Below are 23,525 nucleotides of genomic sequence, written 5' to 3' on the forward strand. Positions count from 1 at the left end.
CCCGAAAAGGGCTCCTCAATTGGCTTGTGAGGATCAATGCTGAAATGCTCCAATTACAGAATCTTGTCTCATGCAACCATAGTTGCCAATAGTTACTTCCTACATATGTCTCTGTGAGATTGCCAACATTCCCATTTGTTTTGAATTAGAACAAATACCCAGAAACGCAAGAACAACAGGCTGCTAAACTCAGCCAGATCACAATGAGCCATGAATCTCTTGGCATTAGGAATGAGAATTTCTAACATTAATGCTTAGCAATGGGAATGATGCCACTGCTGGCACCTGTAAGTTAGCTAAAGCATCCTAACAAAATTGACTTACACTGCTACAGATGAACTTTAAGTTAGCGCCTGAGAAATTTCAGGAACCGTTGGTAAAAATATATTCTGACTTCTTTCAGAGTTTACTTTTTAGCAGCTGCTTAGAAATCTAGACTGTGAAAATAATAAAAGATAAAATCACTTTTCCAAATGCAGCATTTCAGATACAATGGAAATGCATTCCAATGCTTCAGAAACAAGCATATATTAATGATAATTACATAATTTCAAAGCACAGTTTATTGCAAAGTGGCCTTGTGATCCACATGGTAGCATATGCACACATACAAAATAACGGAATCCCCTCAGAACTGCAACAATCAGAGGAAGATGCACATCCATTCCTTGTGGTACCATCCAAATACAGTCCTGATGAGCTCTGTGTCTGTGTTCATTCCAGATATTTATCCAGAGTTTCTAAATTCACATCAGCTAGTTTCTATGAATTTTAAAGATGGACAGACATATTCTAGAGTTCACAGGCTGGGGGGCAATGTCTTAGGAATACGGAGAAAAACTGAATCCATGCATCACCACAGTCAGATACATAAATATCTAAAATAATGTGTTTCCACAATAAAGTCAAATCAAAGGAACAACAGCTATATACTGCTATCATAACAAAATTGTCAGAAAGCTTCATTTTAGCTAATGTACTTGGTTAATAGATTATAGACATAAGATTAATAACCCTGGTGGATGAGTTGTCAAAATCAAAGGTTGAGGCTGGAATGGTAATGGAGCTATTGAGAGGCCTCAGAACAACCTGTGTATGCCTTTTTAATGCAAAACTGCAAAGTATAGTGGAATCTCTTGAAGTCTGGGATGACAAAAGGGAAAAAAAGTCATGAGAGTTAAATTTATGAACAAGCAATGCTGCAGGTTTTATTGGAGCCCAAACACTGACAATTATTAGTTTTTTGAACTGCCTCTTTTTTTTTTCAGATTTCTTTCTTTTCCTAGCAATATCACTTCACCTGCCTGGAAACTGAAATTGCCAGCATTTGAAGAAATATATTAAAGTGGTCTACTGTTACTAAAGTTTATTTAAATGCATTTACATTCTCAGCTGAAGCTTGACTTTGTAAATTTGTAAAATACACCAGATAGCCTTATTACCAAGACTGTAAATACATTTGAGTAGCTTTTTCCTAATTTTACCTTATCAGATTGAAGCAACTCAGTACTACACGGAAGACAAAACATTCAGTCTTCTGCAGTGAAAGCAGTAGTTAACATTGTTTAGGAATGGTCTGCACACAGCCAACCTTCAAGCTGGCAGCCAGACTGCAGGAAGAAGGAACATTAAAGAAATTATTTTATTAGGGAAGCTGCATATCCTTCTTATCAGATCTTCACTTTGGGAAAATGAAGGCCCTGGTTATAACTGTTTTAAAGAGTTTTTAAAAAGCAGTCCTAGAGAAGTTAGTTAAACAAAAAAAATTGAAAAAAAATTAAAAAAAAGAAAAGGCTATACAAGCCCACAAACATCCACACACACATATTAATGCCCAGCATCCAGCCCCAGAACTGAGTTACAGTTATGGAGAGTCTTGCTGCTGGTCCACACCTGATGGATGGTCTTTCAGGAGTGGAGAGGAGGGGAAGGGAGAGAAGTGAGGAGATGGGAGAAAGAAAGGGAGAAAGTAAACAAGCCTCTATTTCATTATTGATTTTATATATATTCTACATTTTCTTGTCTCTGTATTAAAACTGAAATACATATTTCCCCTCTATCCTCTTCTGGTTGCTTAAAATCATATATTCTGTTACTAGGTTTTTCACATCAAAGAAAAAAGACATTTCATTTAAACTTACAAACCATGATGTCTACTGAACCAATAAAGAAGAAATCCATATTTCTTGTAACTTGGCAATGTCTATGACATTTGACTCAATTTTTATCATAGTTCACAGGAGGACACACATTAAACTTCTGAATAACAGCAGGGATTATGTACCTGACTCCCTGAAATTAAATTTCTCAAAGTACAAGCATTAAAGGAGGGAACAAGAGATTTTACGTTTGGCCTCTTAATAAGTTCCCTGGGAAGACAAACACAGTTCATTTCTTTGTTGTGTTTTTTTTCTTGCAGAGAGAAAATTATAAATGGGAAAATAAAGCAGCAATTTGATAATCTTTGTTTACTCTTGGGAAATAAAATACTTATGTTTCTGAGACACACTTCAAAGGAACTAGAGCTACATTCAAGTGTCCTTGCTAATAAATATTTTTTTATCCTTTAAATAGAAATCTCCATATTTTTATATAGAGGTGCATTTTTTGAATTATCTTGTAACTATCTAAAGCATTTAAGCTTGAAAACTTGCATTTGTATGTCTCAGCATTTATAAAAATTATTGAAGGTGGAGGTAGAATTTATAACAATAGCTTCAGCTTACTGCTGTTTTAAATGAAGTATCTTTAACACTTTCCCCATTTCATTTGGAACAACTTTGTGGCTCTTTATGTCAGATTTTTTTGACTTACAGTTACCTCTTTCAGAAATACAGTATACACTGACCAAGCAAACGCAAAAGCAGCTGGTGGTAAGAAACTATCTGATGGTGTCACCTTTCACATTTGGGGACTGAAAACTCTCCCGTTCTGATGCTTTTTTCCTGTAAGAGTCAGCTTCAGTCTGGCTGGGCTAATCTGCCCTAGGAGCCATGCCTGCAAAAATCACAGGACAGGGAGGCAGAGTGGACTATGCTGCAAACACATGATCCTGGTTCAACAGGTTCACCAGGTGTAAATGATGGAGTTGTCTTAGTGAAGTTTTTCTGACAACAACCACATATCTGAATTTGCTCCCTCCTGGTATTGCTATTAGCTCCTGGTAATAGCAATAAGAATGACTACACAATCTCTGCTTTTGAAAAAGAGCTTCTGCTATCTTTAGATAAACTGTATTAAGAAATGCCAGCAATTACAGGGCACCTAAAAAATACATTTAAAAGCTAAGAGGAAATAAATATCTGCATAAGTGGAACATCATCTTCAGTGAGAGAGTGATGCTGCCCCTTCCTCATCATCCCAGCTGTGAGTTAAATTGCCCAGGACTTCACAATCTCAGTCAATTTCAATCGCAGCCAGCAACACCAGCAAATTGCTTTCCAATGGAAACAGGACTTTACTACCTCACTCACAGCCTGAATGTTAAAGAGTGAAGAGGCAGGAAAAAGGGCTGAAAACCTCCAGAAGAAATACAGACAAGCGACAGGGAGACACAGTAAAACACACAGAGAAATTAGAAGCAACAATAGTTTCTGCTCCCTAACAGTGATACCCCACATAAAATTCATACTAACTGGGCTATCAACATTTTTCTGTTATATCCCACAGAGAAAAACAGAAGTATGGTTACTTCTCCAGGATTTTGGATGGAGGGTTTCCAATCTTCCTTCTGTTTTTATCGCCCAGAATGACAGAGAATTGTAAGTTTTTCTTAAGAAGTAAGGAAATAATTTTGTGCAGAGGCACACCTATGAAAAGATCCATTTTAAAGAGCAACAGTGGTTTTAAGTAAGTTATCCACTACCAGACAGCTGATGAAAGGCTTCATTTTCCCATCAACAGCCAGTCTCTGCCTGCTGCCATTTTATTAAAGAAACACTCATTCCTGAACAATCATCCCTCTAAATAAATAATTCTCAATCAAACACCCATTGCAAAAGCCAGATATGAATCACAGAATGTTAAAGAAAAATACAGAAAAAAAGTCCAGAAAAAACTCACAAGACTAACCAGACACCATGCTAAGATCCCCTTTAACTTGTTGGGTTTAGAAATTGCCCGGTTAAATTGCGAGTTCCGTGGAGTTGAACCCTTATTTCAGGTTTTCTTCTAAAGTACCTTGCAAGCCTCATGCTAGTGGCATGTGAACAAAAGCAAGTTGCTTACACAAAGCAGCAGCCAATCTTTGCAGCTTTCTCTCCCTCTTCCATCTCACAACATTGGGCCCAGCTCAGCCACGCACATCCTACCAGTTTTTTTAAATGATTTTCAAAAGTTTTTAACATTTGTCCAATTCACTGAGCTGTCCAGAACCACATGAAGCCATGTACTTTATGTATCATTCATACATAAAAATGATTTGGTTTCCAGAGGAATGGCACATCTAGCAATTGCTACCTTGTGCTGATGGCGTATTACAAGTCCCTGGGCTCTCGCTGTGGTCCCGTTCCTCCTCCTGCTGCCAAGCATGCTGGCAGCCCCACGGTGGCCCTGCACATACCCCATAAAGCCCAGTCCAGCCCTGCCACAGATAAAATGATATTAACTTCTGAAACAAAAGTATATAAAGAGCTTTGTTGTTGCAAAAGTTCTCTTTTGCCTCAGGGGCATTACTGCTCAGGGTTTCTAGCAATACTCTCAGGAAGTATACTCATACCACTTTCCTTAGCCATCAGAGAAGCTACCTGGTTCCTCTTCATCTGAGCCACAGGGCAGTTTGAAGGGCCTTGACGTTACTTCTCAATGTGGTTCATAACGAGACTAGGAAGAAAGCAACTTTTTCAGATGCGTAACATCAAAAAGATTTCCTTTATCTTACTTGGCAGGGATAAGGAATGGAAAGAACTTCACAACTCTGATCTCCCTCATGAGGAGTGTAACAGAGTTAAGCAAGATGTAAAGAAGGTGCTGTAGAAGCCATTTCTTTCTAGGACAGATGAGTGCTAGGCATTATGAAGGGATTGAGTGCACCCTCAGCAAATTTGCAGATGACACAGAGCTGAGTGGTCCTGTTGATACACCTGAAGAATGGGATGCCATCCAGAGGGACCTGGACAAGCTCGAGAGTGGGCCCATGGGAACCTCATGAAGTTTAAAAAGACCAAGGGTTGGGGTAACCCCCAGTATCCATACAGACTGCCAAGAAGGACTTGTGGGTGCTGGTGGATGAGAGACTGGATATGAGCCAGCAATGAGCTTGCAACCCAAAAAGCCACTTGTATCCTGGGCTGCACCAAAAGCAGTGTGGCCAGCATGTTGGGGGAGGTGAGTCTGTCCCTCTACTCTGCTCTTGTGACACCCCATCTGGAGTTCTGCATCCATCTCTGGGGCCTCCAATATAAGAAGGATATAGACCTACTGAAACAGGTCCAGAGGAGGGCCACAAAGATAACCTGAGGCTCAAGCCCCTCTCCTATGAAGACAGGGAGAGTTGGAGTTTTTCAGCCTGAAGAAGTCTCCAGAGAGACCTAATTGCAGCCTTCCAGTATCTGAAGGGAGCCCACAAGAAAGATGGAGACTATTTACAAGGGCATATAGTGACAGGACAAGGGGTAAAGGCTTCAAACTGAAAGAGGGTAGGTTTAAATTAGATATTAGGAAGAAATTCCTGACTGTGAGAGTGGTGAGCTACTGAAACAGGTTGCCCAGAGAAGCACTGGATGCCCCAACCCTGGCAGTGTTCAAGGCCCAAGTTGATAGAGCTCTGAAAAACCTGACCTAGTGGAAGGTGTTCCTGCCTATGGCAGGGGTGTTGGAACTAGGTAATATTTAAGGTCCCTTCAAACCCAAACTATTCTATGATTCTTTGATTACTTCAGAGGATTCAGTGATTTCTGAACCATGAAAACATTCTGTGTTTCATTACAAATACATTGTTTTTCATCAAAAGCGAGATCCCCACATCAGTGTGATGTGCCATTATTGTGCTATTAAGAATTATTCTAATTGTTCTAATAACCTAAAGCAATATAAAATACCACACTAAATAATTTATAAAATTTTATGCTATTTAGACTATATATATGAACTGTTCAAAATTATTAATTTATCAATAATGCTGACAACATACATTGCAGCTTTATAGAAAGAACGGTAAACACTCAGAAAAGATTAATACTAATGATGCCTGCCATTTGAAAATTCGCTGACATAAAAATATTAACAGTTCACAAGTTTGCTAGTTTTCAGACCTGTTTGCTGCCAAAGTCATTCCCTCCCACAATTTTATCATATTCACATAGGTAATGTACTGTTCATCAGACATTACTTCAACAGCGTCATCTGAAAGTCTAGACAATATTTTGTATCCCTCAGCCACTGCAGTAGACAACAATCCTGGCAGCCTGCTGGCTAATAGCCATTCATCAGGTTTAATAGGCTGGTCACTGTAGGTGAAAGTAATACTGGGAATTCACACACTGATGAAAGTCATACAAAAATCTTTAATCTAAAAGCTCCGAGATCTTTTTCTTCTGGCAAAATTTACATCACCCATTCTAAAGCCAGCTTTTGCTTGCTAATACGGCACTTGCAAGAAACACAATTAGAAATGATTAAGAAACATCCAGGATTTCCCATTTCAAGCTCCTTTTGACTGCTCAAGTGGTAGGTCACAGCAAGAGAACCGGAGCTGCGCAGGCAACAGGTATTTACTAATACTCAGAAAAACAAAATGACTGAAAAGTAAGTTTCTGCAATCTAGTTCATCCACAGTATTTGACAGGCATCATAGCTTGTGACTGCACTGCTGGTATGCCCTAACTCTATTTCTGTTCACAGGATTGAGACTTGCATCTAAATTGCCAACAGCCTGGTTTAGGCTATCCCAAGGCAGGTGCCATCCTGACCATGCAAAATCGAATCAGTTTTCAAGTTTTTAGCCACTGTTATGGAGGGTGCAGTGTGGGAATTTCATGAAAGGAGAAACTTCTTGTTTGCATGAGCAACAAACGTGGAAGAAAAATGCATTTGTTACCCAATACAGAGATCACCCAAATTAAATTAATGGAAACAAATAAGGACTTTAAAAACTGATCAAATTCTAGCCTCTTAATTTGTCTTCTCATTCTTGCTCCTATTTCTTCACACTCCCTCTTAATTTTCAAGAACTTAAATAAAAAATTGCTTAAATGCCGCTTCTTACTAATTTGAATTAAACTTACTAATTTGAAACCCATTTTCTTCAAAGCAGAGACTAGTAAAAGCATTTCACAGCTGTAGTTGAGGGTGATGTAGAAAAAACTGAAGATATACAAGAAACAAAAAATAGAATTACTCTTTAAGCTGTTCCATAAAAGGTGTTTCCCATTGGTAAGTAAAAAATGGCTCTAATTTAGACTAGTTTCAGACTATATCTCAGTATAATAAAAAAATATTCAAAGAGTAGTCAGATATCCTAGTTCATGGGATAAACATATCACAAAATGTGCCTCAGAATATTTTCATTATTTAGTGTATAATACGGCCAGATAACTTTACAGTTAGAGCCCCAAGTACTGAAATCAAAAGCTGAACTCCTATTGATGTTAAGTCTTTTTGATCAGGACTATTTTACCAGAATAAAATCGACAACTTTTGTTCCAGAGCTCATTATTTCTTAGTCTTTTCTCTAATATCACAAGCATTCTTTAGGCACAGGGGACAGCTAGCTCTCACCTTTTAATGTTAATTACGGTAATCTCTGTAGACATCATCACCTCTTCTCTTAATTCATAATGTAGGCATAAAATATCAGTGCAGCTTTCTGTTACAGTAGCATGGGTCACAGCACTCCAGGGTTTTTTGTGACAGCTTACTCTTTAAAGCCTTTTTTTATAATTCAGTAATTAAAAAAAATACTTCAAAATTACATTTAAAGCAGAAGGATATTTTATTTTGTGAATGAATTAAAACCAGTAAGAAGAAAAATTAAAGAGTAAAAACAAATAAAAGCACTGTTGCTTGTATTCTTTTTCAGTTGCACAATTCAAAGGTAATTCTGATTTCATACTGAACCAAATATACTCAGCCAGATTCTTGTCTTCCACCCCAATTAAAGATGCTCTGTGCTCTATCAGCAGAATACTGCTCTAGTGCCTTCAAAAGGTAAATAAGAAGCATCTCCATTTTGCCCTGGATCATGCTTCATTCACTCACCTATATACATTAACACTTAGCACAAATCAGGAACACACATTTTATGTGATGCTCCTGACCATTCCCACTTAACACTTAGCTCAGGTTATAACCTCCATTACTATTACTACAGCAGTGTTGAAGGAAACTTATCTTACCAACAAGCCGCAAAGCATTTGTAAAGACTACATCATAAATTAAGTTTCATTTGCAACCATCAAGAAACAAAACCAGTATTTCCAGGCATGAGAGTCAATTTTCTTCTATCTTTAGCTTTGTTTTGTCTTAGGGGAAAAAAATTAGGTACACAAACACTGATGATAGCAACACATTTGCCAGCTTCGTGATTTCTTGGATTATATCCAGTTACAGGAACCAAATAACTCCATAAACATGAAATATTAGTATTTGGTAGGCTTAATATTTAAATGCAAAAAAACTACTATAAAAAATGTACCTCCAAAAATTGTTGTCAGGACCCATGGCTACCCATGCAGTGACTCCCCTGTTACAGATTGTGTATTTTCCTCTAAAACGTTTAGCAGCCATATAATGCTTCAGTTACAGGTTAGCTAACATTGTTGTCTGAGGAATTCACTTATAGAATCCAGGTTAGCTGCATTTTACATGCAAAGCATGTAAAATTATTTTTCTTCCTCAGATTTGAGAAATATGACTCACAAAAAGCACATACCTAAAATTAATCTGAAAATAGAAAACTGTAAGTATAAGGCTTTTACTCTTGGAGATATTCATTTCCATAGCACCTAATTCTGCCATCAAGCATCGTCTCCAACATATTATTGAAGTATTTTGTAATTTCAGTTGTCACTCCCTCTCTTGCTCTTATGCAATGCCTTTCCTCTGAGAATTGCAGAGGCTTTTATATTAATAATAAGGTATATAACATCTACAAATTAGGAATTTCCGCCTTTCACAGATGGAAACATGCCCCAGATTTACAAGTTTTCTGAAGTTATTTTCTCCCAGAAAAGATTACAATAACTCTAATTTACTTTGGAAAACTACTGTGTCCTAAGTGAACTCTCCTGCAATTTGAAGGCACCTTATTGCAGTAATATCTAACACAAAAGAAAAACTAAATGCTATTTTTTTTTTGAATCCAGTTTTGGTTATATGTGTCATTAAATGTCCAAAATAAGTGAATACTAACACCATGGAGGTGTCAGTCATGCCTCTTAAGCTGTAGGAAAACTCCATTTCACACTTACAAAAAATTAATTCATCTCTTACTATGCTTAAAAGCCACACCATATGCTCTCCTACCTGACCAAAACAAAGTGAGTTCTCTAAATATAAGTTTAAACATAAATTCACTGACCTATGAGCGATATATCTGTATCAAATAAGAAAAATCTGATTCCTCAAAGCACTGTCGACAGCCTCAGCATGATTCAAAATTATTTTTGGCACCAGTCAACACACTCTTCTCATCCTGTTGCAACCCCTTTAAAGTAGAAGCTCATGTTTTATGAAGCAGCGAGGTGGCAGCAAAACTCAGAGCAACTGTTCCTAATTGTTGTGATTAAGCAGAGGAGAAGTAAAATCAGTCCCAGGGCTCAGGTGAGAGGCCCCTTTGACAGAGAAAAACTTTTCTCTCCAGCTAATTCACACATGGTAATCCTATTAAGTGGTGCAAGGTAGAGGTGGGGCTCACATCAAAAGTTTTCTTTGATAAATCACTTCTTTCCAGCCTCTACCATTCTGTAAAGATCCTACAACTGGTGACAGGACTCAGAATTTTTGGTCATAAAGCTCCTCGCAGTACTGCAGCCTCCACTACAGTGAAGCCTCTAAGCTTTTAACTTTTACAGGCACAGGGACTGGCTTTTTGCTTCTGTTTGGGTTTTTGGTTGCTTGGGGCCAGGGTGGGGGGTGGTGGGGAGAGGTAGTATGTCAATGACTTTTTTTTCTTTTTTTTTTTATTACATTAATCTTCATAGTACTCCTCTGAATCAATAAATCTATTACAAAATAAAGGCATTTTCATCAACTTACTTCAGCTGCTATGCCAAAAATCCCCAAATCTAAATTACCCAGTATTTTTTGACTGCTCTGTTATAAGAGCAGAATTTTGAATCTGCCGCCAATTACTAATAATTAAAAAAGACATTTAAGGCTGCATATCTTCAGAATATTAAAAGTATTTATGCAACAAGACTGTTACAGGGTATGCTTACTTAACATAGCTCAAAGAAATTAGATAAGAATTACTAAGATGCACATACAAAGTTGCTTTTCAATGAAGGTATGTGTGTATGAGAGGGGAATGGAGGAGGAGCTCCTCATCTGGAAAAGACTAAACAGCTCAGAATATTTTCTTCAAATATTCTTTAGCAGAATTTGCAGCTTTTTACCTAATTTTTGAAATACACAGTCATTCAGATAAAGCAGCAACAAATGGATCACTGCTGCCTCTGGAAGGAAAGATAAGTTAGCCTTTGGGACTTAGATATTCACTTTCTGACAGTTGTTCTTTTTCAAAAAATTTCTCTGCCAAACAAAGATTATTTGGGATTGACAAGTCTGTGCTTTGGAATAAACAAGATTTTTCTCTGATAGGATGTTGGAAACAGATGCTCAAGATCCAGATAACACTTTAGTCTGTCAGGTGAGGGGGTCGCATGGAAAAGGTAACAAGCCACACAAATACCTACATATGCGTGACAGTGTTTGTGAATCCATGATATTCCATAAGATACAAGAGAAATAAGTCTTTCCCTCACACACTGCAATTCTAATGAGAAAAAGACAATCCTACTTCCTACCCTATGAGATTGTGGAGACGAAGAGTTCAAAGAGAAGACAAGATGGTGAGGCTGGTGTAGCTGAAACAGTGGCCTGGAGAAATTCACACAAAGTAATGCTAAGACCTAATGAACGTATGAGGTGGTTTGATTTCTTAAAAAAATACATATCCCTTTGCGATTACTAACTGCTCTGTAACCAACACCAGCTGTATGCAACGTAACAAGGCAGCCAGCATTTATAGAACCATTATCAATCCACAAACTTGCTGCCATATCCATTGAGTGGAGATGGGGAAAGAGGTTAAAAGGCTCCAAAATTCCTCAATACTCAGTTAATCACCAGTGCTAAGGCTGCTGCTCTAAATATAGCTTGTGCTTCATCTGCGGCCCTAAAGGGTGAATGCCCTCTTTGAGCTTTACGTCTCCTAATTCAAGCCAGGATGCTTCACCGCAGAGACAGTGGACTCAGGTGAACACTATGGAAGTAAAACATTTTAAGACGTGTCTAAATTTTAGTATTTTGTTAAATACATGCAAAGAAGCAGAAGTCATCTACAGTGGCTGTCACTAACTGCAGTTGCTGCCACAACTAAATTCCTGGTGCTGGAATTTATTCTTTTTGTTTCCCAAATGTTCTTCACTAAAATAATCCCAAACAAAACACATAACATACATGCAATTTTACATGTGTATATAGACAAGCATTTGAAAATTACTATCCATAAATTACCACAAAATGTTTTCAGATATGACACAACACACCTGTACAGGGTGCAGGTATCCTTGAACTCAGGATCTCTACTTTTTATTAACAAAAGTGACATTTCATTGCAAAGACGTGCTGAATCTTTCTCAAATTTTACTGTTACTTACATACAAACAAATATTCATTACTTCAAATGCAGTTTTCTGACATGCCAGTTCAGATTTTCTGTTTGAATATTTGACACCAGCCAAACTGCACTTTTCTTTTACCTGGAGTAATGGATAGCTTGATGTCCTGCAATATTAAAATAGAAGTCAGTTGTATGTTTCATCTCATCAGTATGTCCAGAGACTTCAATCCAGTGTGCTATTGGGAGGCAGTAAACTCCATCTACTATATTGCTCTGGTTGTAAACACAACTTCGATCATGATGGGGCCCATTACCTAAAATAGAAGAAAGGACAATTGCAGACTGTGTATCTGGATAATCTTCCAAAAGATTTGCTGGGAGGTTTGAACTGAGCATTTAAAGCTAGGAGTCACATTTGCCGCCTCTTCAAACTGCATTTCTCATAACATATTATTAACACCCGAAACAGTCGTAACAGAAGCATTGCCACAAAGCCAATGTTCAGCATTAAAACAAGTTTTTTGCAAATTATTAAAACAAAAAACCCCTTTAAAGGTGCATAAGACTCCCAAACGCTTCAAATTTCAGGAATAATTAATTTAATTTAAGTTCCTCATTTGCTGTTTGCTAATATGTGACCCCAGCATTTAATGTTCTTACTGTCTGACCTCCCTCTGGGGGGTCCATCTTGCTGTGGCCCAAGGTCTAGCTCTGACATGCCACAGCAGTCTCACCTTGCCTTAGGCTGACTTCTACGGAGCGGCAAAGATATGGGAAAGACCTCAGGGAAAATTCAGAGGATGGCTGTGCAAGGTCAGAAAGGTGAAACCAGAAACAGAAGTAGGACTGGTGACATGGGACTTGTTACCAGCTTAAGGATTCTAGAGGATAAACGTCAACGCGGAAAGGCATCAAATCCCAAAGAAGGTGGCAGACAGCAACCTAGTAATGAAGATTTGTTTCAGGGAGCAGAGAAGGGTGGCCCCTCTACCTCATTCACATCTGCCTGGCCAGCAAAGACTCTTCAGATGTCCTGTCACAGACCAGATACATACGGATGCTTAGTCCAGGAGCTCATTAAACCCTACCTGTCTTTTATGTTTGCTGACTCACAAACAATCTGTTGTCTTCAGATGTAAATCTCACTTTCAGAGTCTGTTCATACACACTAAAAGTTGCCTAAAGTGACCCTTAGAGAGATGGTCACATCTGCAATGGTGAATGATCACAATTACCTAAACCAGCCTTGTTTAAAATAAGAATTTTTTCTTATAGTTTTCCACTGATATTCATTACTAATATTCTCTTACAGAAATAGTGTGAGCTTTAGTCAGAAAACCAATTTTTAACACCACGCCAGAGTAAGCAACTTGAATTGAACTGGGTTGTGTCATCAATCAAAAGGTTATCTAGCCTCCAAAAATATAGTATATGTATATTCTCCTGCCCCATTCTTACATACTTACTGTAATACTAATTGCACGTAGGAATAATTATTGTGCAGATCAGAAGTGACCTAGTCTATGGATTGCTTAAGCCTGTTACACATATACATTATTAATGATGTTAAAACATTTCTGAGTAAAATTATGCCCACAGTAATATCTTCAATTTCACATTGCACATAAATGCACGACCAGTTTCCAAACATCACATTTAGGGAAATTTGCTAGAGCAAGAGCATTTGGGGAGATGTATTAATGCATTGATTAGAGAGTAAGACTAACATTTAATACTAAAGCTCAAACCATCTTCTTTTTTTCCAGATGATATGCACCACGTTTTATCATAATTGTGAAACATTATTATTTACCAAAAAGAAAAATAAAATACTAGGCAGAAAGCTGAACCATTTTGCATCACATAGCTTTTGATAAATAAGGTGAGGAAAATCAGTACCTAGCTACAGAAGCTACAAATATTACCACTATATTTTTATCTCACATTTCTAATTATTTGTACATTCTTACCACTTTTAAACAATATGTGAAGACAGCAGTACATATGAACAAATACCACAGTGTAACAAAATCTGTGGATGTTTATGACATTTAACTGACTTCGTGTATTCGGGAAAATACAACCACAAGTACCACATCTTGCCTTCCCCATTTTACTTTCTGACAACTGTCTGCAGAGATGCACATCACCATGGCCCTTCCCTGCATCACAAAGCTGTGTCTGATCCTGACCCCCACCTGCCCACAGGCCCATGTCCTGTCCCAGCCTCAGCCCTGTCCCAAGGGAGGTGCCCGATGCTCAGGGCTGGGGTTGCCCTGGTGTCCCTGGCTGCCAGTTCCAGTCCCCTGGGAGCCGCCAGACCTCACTGCACCCCAAGTTTTGACTCTGGCTGACCCACTTTTGATCTCTGGCTTTTATGCTACTCCCAGCTCTGGTTTTCCTTGTACATGAGTGCCCTTGTACCCACTCTGGCTCCCTCACATTGCTCCCCTTCCATCGCTCACTGCTGTTGCTCCTCTTGCACCAGGGTTTCTGCATGAATTTTTGCAAGCACAATCTATGGTCTCTCCCTCTTGCTTAATTATTCCTTTCCTCAAGGTGCTAGTCAGTCCTACCAGACAACAAACCCTCACTCTTGTCTTCACGATCTCAATTGTACCACCACGTGCTTTCTACTGCAGTCTGCCAGTTTTGCTGTCCATCCTCCTTCTCCTCCTTCTCCAGCTTTAATTCTTGTTTCTTTTTTTTGCCTTTCTTCTCTATGATCTGCTTTCTTAAACAGTCATAACCTCCTTGCTTTGTAACCTTAACACCTTCACCATTATTAATTCCCTTACAAAGCCTACAGGCACCTACGGAAGTAAGGACAAGAGTAAATTGCCATGAGACATTTGGTTTATTTGTTCCCTCAAACAGGTTTTGTCAAACCTCATTCTGAAAAGCTTTCTTCTGTAATCATCATTTATCACTGCACCACTCAATCTCACCTTCTCACTGTGGCCTACAGTCAAACAGAAATCTCAAAAGGTATGTTTCTATTTTGCCTTTAATAATCAGGTAAACAGTAACAATTGCATTTCTAGCATATTTCATGAGAATTGCCTAACTCTTTACTACTCCTTACATTATATACTGATCTATGAATTAACAACCTTCTTACTGAAATGTCTGTGCAACAGAACGTATATGAACACATATTCAACATATATTCCCATGTGATATTATTTCACACAGGAAGGAGAGAGTGCTACCATCTTCAAGAAAGACTAATTTAGGGAACAGTATGATCACAGCGGACTGCATTCAGGAAGCTGAAATCACTTCTTAAAAGAGTTATGAAAATAGGCAATAAGCACAAAAGATGAGGATCTCACTACCCAGGTAATACCCACATGATTACACAAGTGCTTCTCACCACAGTTTGCTTCACAAGATGCATTTAACAAATTAGTTTCAAAAAAAAAAATTGTTGTATTAGCTCACATTGTGCTTCTCCTAGCACAATTTGTCACAGGAAGATCACGATATTTTGGATGCCATAAAACAACAATGCAGGGAAACAGTTCCAGAAGTAGAACCAGGTGACAAGTTTTGAAGATTATTGTAGAACTCATCAATAATTTAGAGCTGCTATAAAAGACTGAAGATTGAATTCTCTCAACTTTTATCTTCCAGAGTCATTTAATACAAAAATAAAAGTCAGCCAATTAAATCAGCTCTTGTTCAAGGTAATTGATCATAAGCTGTGTTTTAAACAGAAAACAGTAAGTATCACTTAAATGTTCTTTTATATTTGCAGAATGTATACAGCTAGGAAAATGGGCACAGACGGGGCGATAAGCAGGATATCCAGGTTAGCTGGGTAACCCTCAGTTCTTCCGTTTCCATTCCTGCCTTCTTAAATATCTTCTCATGAGTTTCCTCTGCCTGAAGCAAGGTGCCATCACCTCATGGTGTGAGGTATGTCCACAAAAAACATTCTTTAATCTCATCTTAGCCCCCTTACCTCTGCTGATGGAGCAGACTCCTTACATCCCCTCTGTGGTACTCTGTCACATAAATGTTTCCATCAGACTCAGGCTCAGAAGAGCCAGCCCAAGACTTCTCGCAGGCACTAGAAGAGCTCATGCCAAGAACAAAATAGCTTTCAGAGGCAGGATAAATATTTGACACACTAAGACATTTATTCTCCCCTCCCCCAACCCAGTAGGCCAAGCAAAGTCTATTCTGAATGTGAATTCCTGGAACATGGGGACTTTCCCAAGCCTAGGACAGCAAGTTGGGCAGAGGGTTAGCTCCAGGCAGCAACAAACAGCACCACAAAGACCATCACTTCTCTTCCTCTCTACTCCAGGGCTGCTGGTGTGGTTGGTTTGCTTGGGAGGAAACTGCGTGTGTGATGAAGGTAGTAGGACTAAGGTCAGCACAATCTGACTCTTCTCAGTGCATCAGAAAGGTGTTGCTGCTCTTTCTAATTTCTTACCTTCTGCTCAGGCACCAGAGAGAAAAGACAGTGGCCAGTGCAGACAGAAGTGCCTGTATGCAGTCTGGAGCTGGTCATACACACACCAACTTCTTAATCCACTTAAGGTTAAAGTTCGTCCTACCCCACAGGTCCCATTATCTGCTTTATCTAAAATTTTCTCTGGATTTTCTAAGTGACTTCTCTAAGAAGTCAGACACAGCAGCCCTTTCTGACAGAAACTTCACTAAGCTTCATTGCTCATTTCTCAAATACACAAAGTTTTTCATAAAGTTACCAAAACTGAAGTTTAGTTTCTGTATCTGAAGATGGGAAAGGCCCCACCTAAAAGCTGCAAAGGCTATCCTGAGTGTGCTGGGCAACCACATCTGTCAGAAGGCCCCTACATCAGTGGCTGGCACAGCACAAACAGAGAAGGCCCAGGGTACAATTTGCTACAATCCAACACGCTCCCTGGACCCCAAATGCATGTCACATCTTTACCAGCACCTTTTTGGTGCATAGGTAAACACATCTGTCCCCCTAACTAGTTTCCCCAAGCTTACCCAAACTTTGTACAAAGACTCGAACATACTTTGAATAAATCTACCATGATTCCACCAGTCTCCACAGTGGGAATTCATCATGATTCCCATTTAAACACTCTGGTCAGGCACAGCACTTGTGTGTCTCCTCACCAGTGTTTGCAAGACAAGAACTCTAGTCTCAGAACACACATGTTGCTCACAGCACATAACACCAGACCACTGAGTAGGCTTCCAGGTACTTTTAATAGGAAATAAACAATCATTTGGGTGATTTATTTTTTTTATAGTTAAGAAAACATGTGCAGCCTAAAAGATTTGGGGGAATTTTAACAGCATTTCAACTTTTCTGTTCCTAGAGCCAAGAGTAAAGCAAAGAAAATCAAACGTTTTCCATTCACCTGCTCGTCTTTGCAAAAAAGAGAGCACAAATGGCCTTTGAGTGAAGGCCCTACCTAACAGCAAATACATGTTCTTACAGCTAAACCCATTTCTATATCAGTATTTTTATTTATCTTGTTTTTATTCATATTGTTCTACGTAGCAAAACATAGGTTTATTTATTGTTGGGAGGCAAATACACAATCATTTGAAAACACATAAAATTCAACCATAAAAAAGGGTAAGTCAAATATATGAACAGTAGTGATCCTCCTGTTAATTGATCATGTTGACTTTCCTAATTAAAGAACAAAAGAATTTTGGAAGAGTTTATTAAGATACATGTTCTAGTTTAACTGATAGGATAGCACTTTTTTTCCTTCAAAAAGTCCATATGTTTTTTTATTTAAAATCCATCTTCGTGATTCTTCACAGTGAAAATGCTTATCTGAAAGAGAAACATAACAAGTTTCTAGGCATTAAATTATAAAGTTTTGCATTGCTTTTGCAACCCACTTGTTGCTCTCTACTGCAAATGCTTGTGCAGGAGAATCCACTGATGCGGGGAACTGCTGGAGAGCAAAGCAACCAAGTAGCCCCACCTGGAGCACAAGCCTCACAGAGGGCTCTTTCAAAATCTGCATGACTGCAGGTATGGCTCCTTGTTTAATGCATATGAAGGATGATCCAAGTGGCATAAGAAGTGGCTGTACAAACAAATACACAAAAGAATAAAACAAAAGATGTCCACATAACTGATAAATGGCACTAGCAAAAGACAAAGACCAGAACAAAACAAAGGAAAACTTTGTTTTTGAGCCTGCTTGACCAGGGATGTTGGAGAAGGTGACCCATTGTGGTCCCTTCCAACCTCAGTGATTCTGTGAAAAACAGATGAAGATATAGTAATACAAGACATCTACAGATATAGGACAGGAAGAAGGTAAGCAGAGACTAAAAGAGGATGTTCTGAAATTTGATCTAATGATGATTGCAAAGGAACAGATTGTTAACAGAACAATCTAATAACAGATTGCAAAGGAAAACCTGCCGTTACTATTCTATTACAGCTCTGCAGTTACTATTCTATTACAGCTCTACTGCAGAGATGAAAAAAGTATAATCTAACAGTCTGCCAACAGCACAGACTCTTCTTGACACAGAAGAGAACTCCACACAGATTGCACAAAATAGTCAGTGTAGAGAAATTACCAGCTTGATCTTAAAAGATACGAAGCAAAATCTGGGTCAATGAAATTTCTCATCACCACTAAGAGTGGTGAACAAAAAACCACATGAATGAATGAATATAATAAGATTGCCTCTCCAACTGTCTCTGCAGAGCTCTTTGCAGCAAAGGCACTGCTCAGCCACTCTCTTCCAGCTACCAGCTTTTTGCACACCTTGCTGGAAGTACAGTCTTTTTTCTGTTCTCTGCAGTGTAAGAGAAGGTACGTAGGAACTCCAAGGCACAATGGCAGACATAAAGGTGCTGTGTATCTCATCCCTACCTTAGCCAGACCCTAAAACACAGGCATACGACTTCCAAACCTCTAAACTCCAGCAAGGTGTGTTTCTCAGTTCATTGCTACCTTTGAAAAAACTACAGGGCTACTTAGATACACACATTAGCTTCAATGGCAACTAACCAATTCAAACACAAACACCCAGGCAATTTTCAGATCACCTACTCACAAATCAGTAAGAGCAAAGACTAACTCCTACAATCTTTGTCATAAATTTTGCATGAACCAGCACAGTTTACATGCCAATTCAAAATTTTATCTATGCCTAAATATTTTAAGTAATTCCATTTGCTATATTAAATGAGGTCCTTTAACAAGGTAAACAAGTATCTTAAGTTCATGCCTAGAAATTCCCCTGGAAGAGTTTAATATTATAAGCACTATCAACACTCTGGGGACAGAGAAACAGAGAAGGATAGAGGAATGAAAGATTCCTTTTTAAAAAGAGGAATAAAGCAACAGAAAGTAAAGGAAACATACAAAAAAATCTCCAAAATAAAGCATTTAAAAGATTAAGTTTTTGCTAGGTTCCTTACCTTTCATACCAACATACAATGAAGAAAAGCCTCAAGCCCTATTTTGGACACAATTCTCAGTTATCTGAATGTGTTACTGCATGGTGTCGTTATCACACATCACTGTAACTGAACTTACTTCAGTACACTCACAATATTCAAATTTACTTACCCTTCACACCAGATTCTGTCACGAAAGTCTCCCTGCTGCCTGTCTGAACAAAATTCAATCTCTGATGTTCTGAAATAGGATCTGTCTCAGTCCCGCCAAGGCTGAATTGCTATTGATTGAACTGAGTGAGGTCAAGTATTTTGCCAGTTTGAGTCTGCCACAGGCTCTGGAGTCCCACCTTCCTCAAGTCTCAGCCAAGCCCCCGAGTAGTTGCCCTGACAAACAGCACCAATTTGGTATGGCATGTACCAAACCCTACTTGTATGCTTAATAAATACTTCCTCTGATTTACAAGACTACTTTTTCTGCTGCCAATAAACGTCCCTTTAGTAAACAGGAGATGAATTTATTGTATATTTATACTTATATATATTGTACACTTAAATACCTAGTATTAATATAAGACAAAATTGTTAGTTTGCCACACCTCATTCGGGAACTCCTTCATGATTGGTTTGATTTCCAGAAGTGTTTCCTTGCATTTGCCAGGCCAAATAGATACCCCAAAACCAGAAAACCATTTGTATCATACCCTGTACGTTTAGTTTTTACCAAACTTAAATCAACTTTCAACTTCTCATTTGGTAGAGCTGATATATATAACCAGAGAAATAAGTTTTAATTCTCTTAAAATCCAGGCTGAATTTGAAATTTTTTAGTCTATTAGTATACCCCTAAGAGAATTCTTTTTATAATTTTTAATTATGCCATTATTAGAACTAAACGGTTTACAAGAAAGCCCTTTTCAGCACTTCATGCTGTTAATCAACAAGGCTTTCTTCTTTTTCAAATTAGATATAAGAAAATAAGAATTTTCAAAGGCAACTTTCAAAAACATATGCTTTATTTCTCTCTCTAGGTCTGCTTAGGCACAGGTGTTTCTCAGTGGAAGCTTCTACCATACTAAGAGTTTTTAACCAAATGCCCAGTCTAATGATGTAGATTAAGTCAGAGAAAAGAAACTAACAGGAAATCCACGTCATGTAAAGAAGAGGCTCTTCTCTGACAGATAGTGGAAATAAGACTAAAAGAAATACAGATGATAGAATAACAGCTGAAAGCAACAAAATGTATAACGTAATAGAGTCTTTCTAACTGCTTTGAAAAATCTCTATGGCGTTGTATTTTCTATTACTGATTGCTACTTTCTACCATACCAGAAGAGATAACTGAAGTACAGGTAGGAAACAAGCTACATCAAAATAGTAACCATGGCAATATCTTAACCAAAGTATTATCCCAGTTATTGTCACTTTTCAGTGCTTCTTGCCATTGACCATAAATTCTTGACCTCTATTACATGCTGCTGTCACTTGGTGATGGGGAAAATGCTAAATAAAGTATTTGCATAAACAATGCATTTATTGTAACTTTGCCATTATAACCACAAATGCTTTAATAAGGCTTTAACAGCAGTCAGAACTGGACCCTGATTATCTCTGTGGGTATGAAGAGACACATACCTGCCAAATCCAGAGGAATGCAAGTATACATACCTATTTTTATTCTTCTGATTTTGCAGTTTCATGGGCAACTCTGTTGTTGTATTGATCTCTAGTAGTCTACTCAGTATAAGCCGGTTAATGCTGACACACAGATAGAAAGTAATGAGAAACTCACTACCATTTAATTGCAATCATGCATGCTAAGTATACATCTAGAGGGGGCTGAAGAACAAAACATCAGGAGCTATTGCACTTGGTAAACAGAAGTTTCTTTCCATTCCTTACAGAGGTAGTGGGTAGTAGATTTTGAAGTTATCCACTTTTACTCATTAAGTTTCCTCACATCTGAAAGGTGTTAAGGCATCTAGCATTGTCCAGAAAGCAACAGCCTCTCAGGAACAAAATGCCTATGATGCGCAATCATTCAACTATCAACATCCAGTTGTGCTTTGTGTCCCTTCATAGTCACCACCTACTTCAGAACAAGACTGCAATGGGGGAAACAAGTAAAATCCCAGATAATTTTCAAAAGTGGAACAGAAATTACACTAAATACTGATTAAATGTTCAAGTAGCTGCCAGGCACTGGCTATACACAGGGAAAATGGCACCACCCAGTGGGAACAACCCTACATGAAATATCTGCATTAAAAGGTACGAAGAAATGTTATTCTTAAGAGTTTGGGGTTTTTTTGTTTGGTTGATTTTTTATTTTTTTAATAACAGAACTGCTCCCTATTTTGGGGATCTGTAGACTAGCTTTGGGGAAAAAAAAGATGTTATATCCAACTGTACTTTTCAGAATGCCCTCCAGGAATTTTTACTTTGCTTTATCCTGCTATGGCTTAACCCCAAATATTTTTTGTTCTGTTACAATCTCCAATGCAAAGGGCAACTAGATATTATCTTCCCATACACTCTTAAAAGAATCTCCTCCTTTAAATTAAGAAATTATACTTTGTTTGTTCCACAGAGTTGAGGCCAAGAAGTGAGATTCCTTTAAGTTTCAACAAACTACCATTTTAAAAATTAAATCTTTATCTGCTCACCTCTCACTGATACTTTGAACCAATCAAAGGCTCAACCCTTGAAAGCTATAATCAGAATTTACTTCTAATACTTTCACTCATTACAATATTATCAGAACATTTATTACTGTTTTATTATTACATTTATTTTATTACATTATAACATTATTTTATTAGATTTATTCTGTGACATAAGTCACAGAATCACAGAATATGCCAAGTTGGAAAGGACCCACAAGAATCATCAAGTCCAACTCCTGGCCCTGCACAGGACCATCCCCAAGAGTCACACCATGTGCCTGAGAGTATTGTCCAAATGCTTTTTGATTTCTGGAAGGCTTGGTGCTGTGACCACTTCCCTGGGGAGCCTGTTCCAGTGCCCAGCCACCCTCTACGTGGTTGTATTCCTCTAATATCTAACCTGAACCTCCCCTGACACAACTTCAGGCCATTCCCTTAGGTCCTGTCACTGGTCACCACAGAGAAGAGATCAGTGCCTGCCCCTCCTCTTCCCCTCAAGAGGAAGTTGTAGACTGCAATGAGGTTTCCCCTCAGTCTCCTCTTCTCCAGGCTGAACAGACCAAATGACCTCAGCCACTCCTCATACGACTTCCTCTCAAGGCCCTTCATCATCTTTGTTGCCCTCCTTTGGACACTCTAATAGCTGAATATCTTTCTTATATTGTGGTGATCAAAACTGCCACAGTATTCAAGCTGAGGCCACACCAGTGCAGAGCAGAGCAGGACAATCCCCTCCCTTGACCGGCTGGCGATGCTTTGCCTTATGTCCCTCAGGACACAGTTGGCCCTCCTGGCTGCCAGGGCACTGCTGACATTCAACTTGCCATAGACCAGGACCCCCAGGTCGCTTTCTGTGGCACTGCTTTCCAGCATCTCATTCCCCAGTCGGTACGAACATCCAAGGTTGTCCCATCCCAGGTGCAGAATCGGGCATTTTCCCTTGTTGAACTTCATATGGTTGGTGATTGCCCAGCCCTCTAGTTTGTCAAGGTCTCTCTTAAGGGCCCCCCTGCCTTCGAAGGAGTCAGCAGCTCCTTCCAGTTTTGTATTATTATTTGCTTAGTATCCCTTCTAGTCCTGTTTCCAAGTCATTTATGAAGATGTTCAAGAGCACAGGGCCTAAGATGGAGCCCTGTGGGACTCCACTACTGACAGGTCACCAGTCTGATGTTACCCCATTTATTATTACCCTCTGTGCTTGACCTGTGAGCCAACTGCTCACCCACCACATTATGTCCAGCTGTGTGCTGGACATTTTGTTCAGAAGGACCCTGTGAGAGACAGTACTGAAAGCTTTACTGAAATTCAAAAAGATTACATCAACTGGCTTCCCTTGATCAACTAAATGGTTTACCTTGTCATAGAAGGAAATCAGGTTTGATAAGCAGAACTTTCCTCTCATGAAGCTGCGCTGGCTGTGATCAATGACTGTGTTGTCTTTTGGGTGTTTTTCAGTACTTCCCAGAATAATCTTCTCCATAACTTTACCAGGCACTGAAGTGAGACTGACAGGCTTGGAGTTCCAGGGTCCTCCTTCTTGCCCTTCTTGAAAATTATGACAACATTCGCTGGCTTCCAGTTATCTGGATTCCCAAGACTGCTCAAAAATCATTTAGAGGTTTTGCGATAACATCAGCCAGCTCTTTGAGGATTCTGGGATGAATCCCATCAGGCCCCATAGATTTGC

At 38.8% G+C, this 23,525-nt stretch overlaps 1 protein-coding gene across 1 annotated transcript in view; it reads right to left on the reverse strand.

Moving 5' to 3' along the window:
• EPM2A (epilepsy, progressive myoclonus type 2A, Lafora disease (laforin)) overlaps positions 1-23,525 on the reverse strand; it is a 40,107-nt gene that overhangs the window by 12,198 nt on the left and 4,384 nt on the right. The window contains exon 2 of the mRNA XM_017813693.1: positions 11,922-12,096. Coding sequence (XP_017669182.1) covers positions 11,922-12,096 — 175 coding nt within the window. The remainder of the gene's footprint in view (positions 1-11,921; positions 12,097-23,525) is intronic.

The sequence above is a fragment of the Lepidothrix coronata genome, unplaced genomic scaffold, assembly GCF_001604755.1.
Source record: "Lepidothrix coronata isolate B3197 unplaced genomic scaffold, Lepidothrix_coronata-1.0 Scaffold42, whole genome shotgun sequence".
NCBI classification, from domain to species: Eukaryota; Metazoa; Chordata; class Aves; order Passeriformes; family Pipridae; genus Lepidothrix; species Lepidothrix coronata.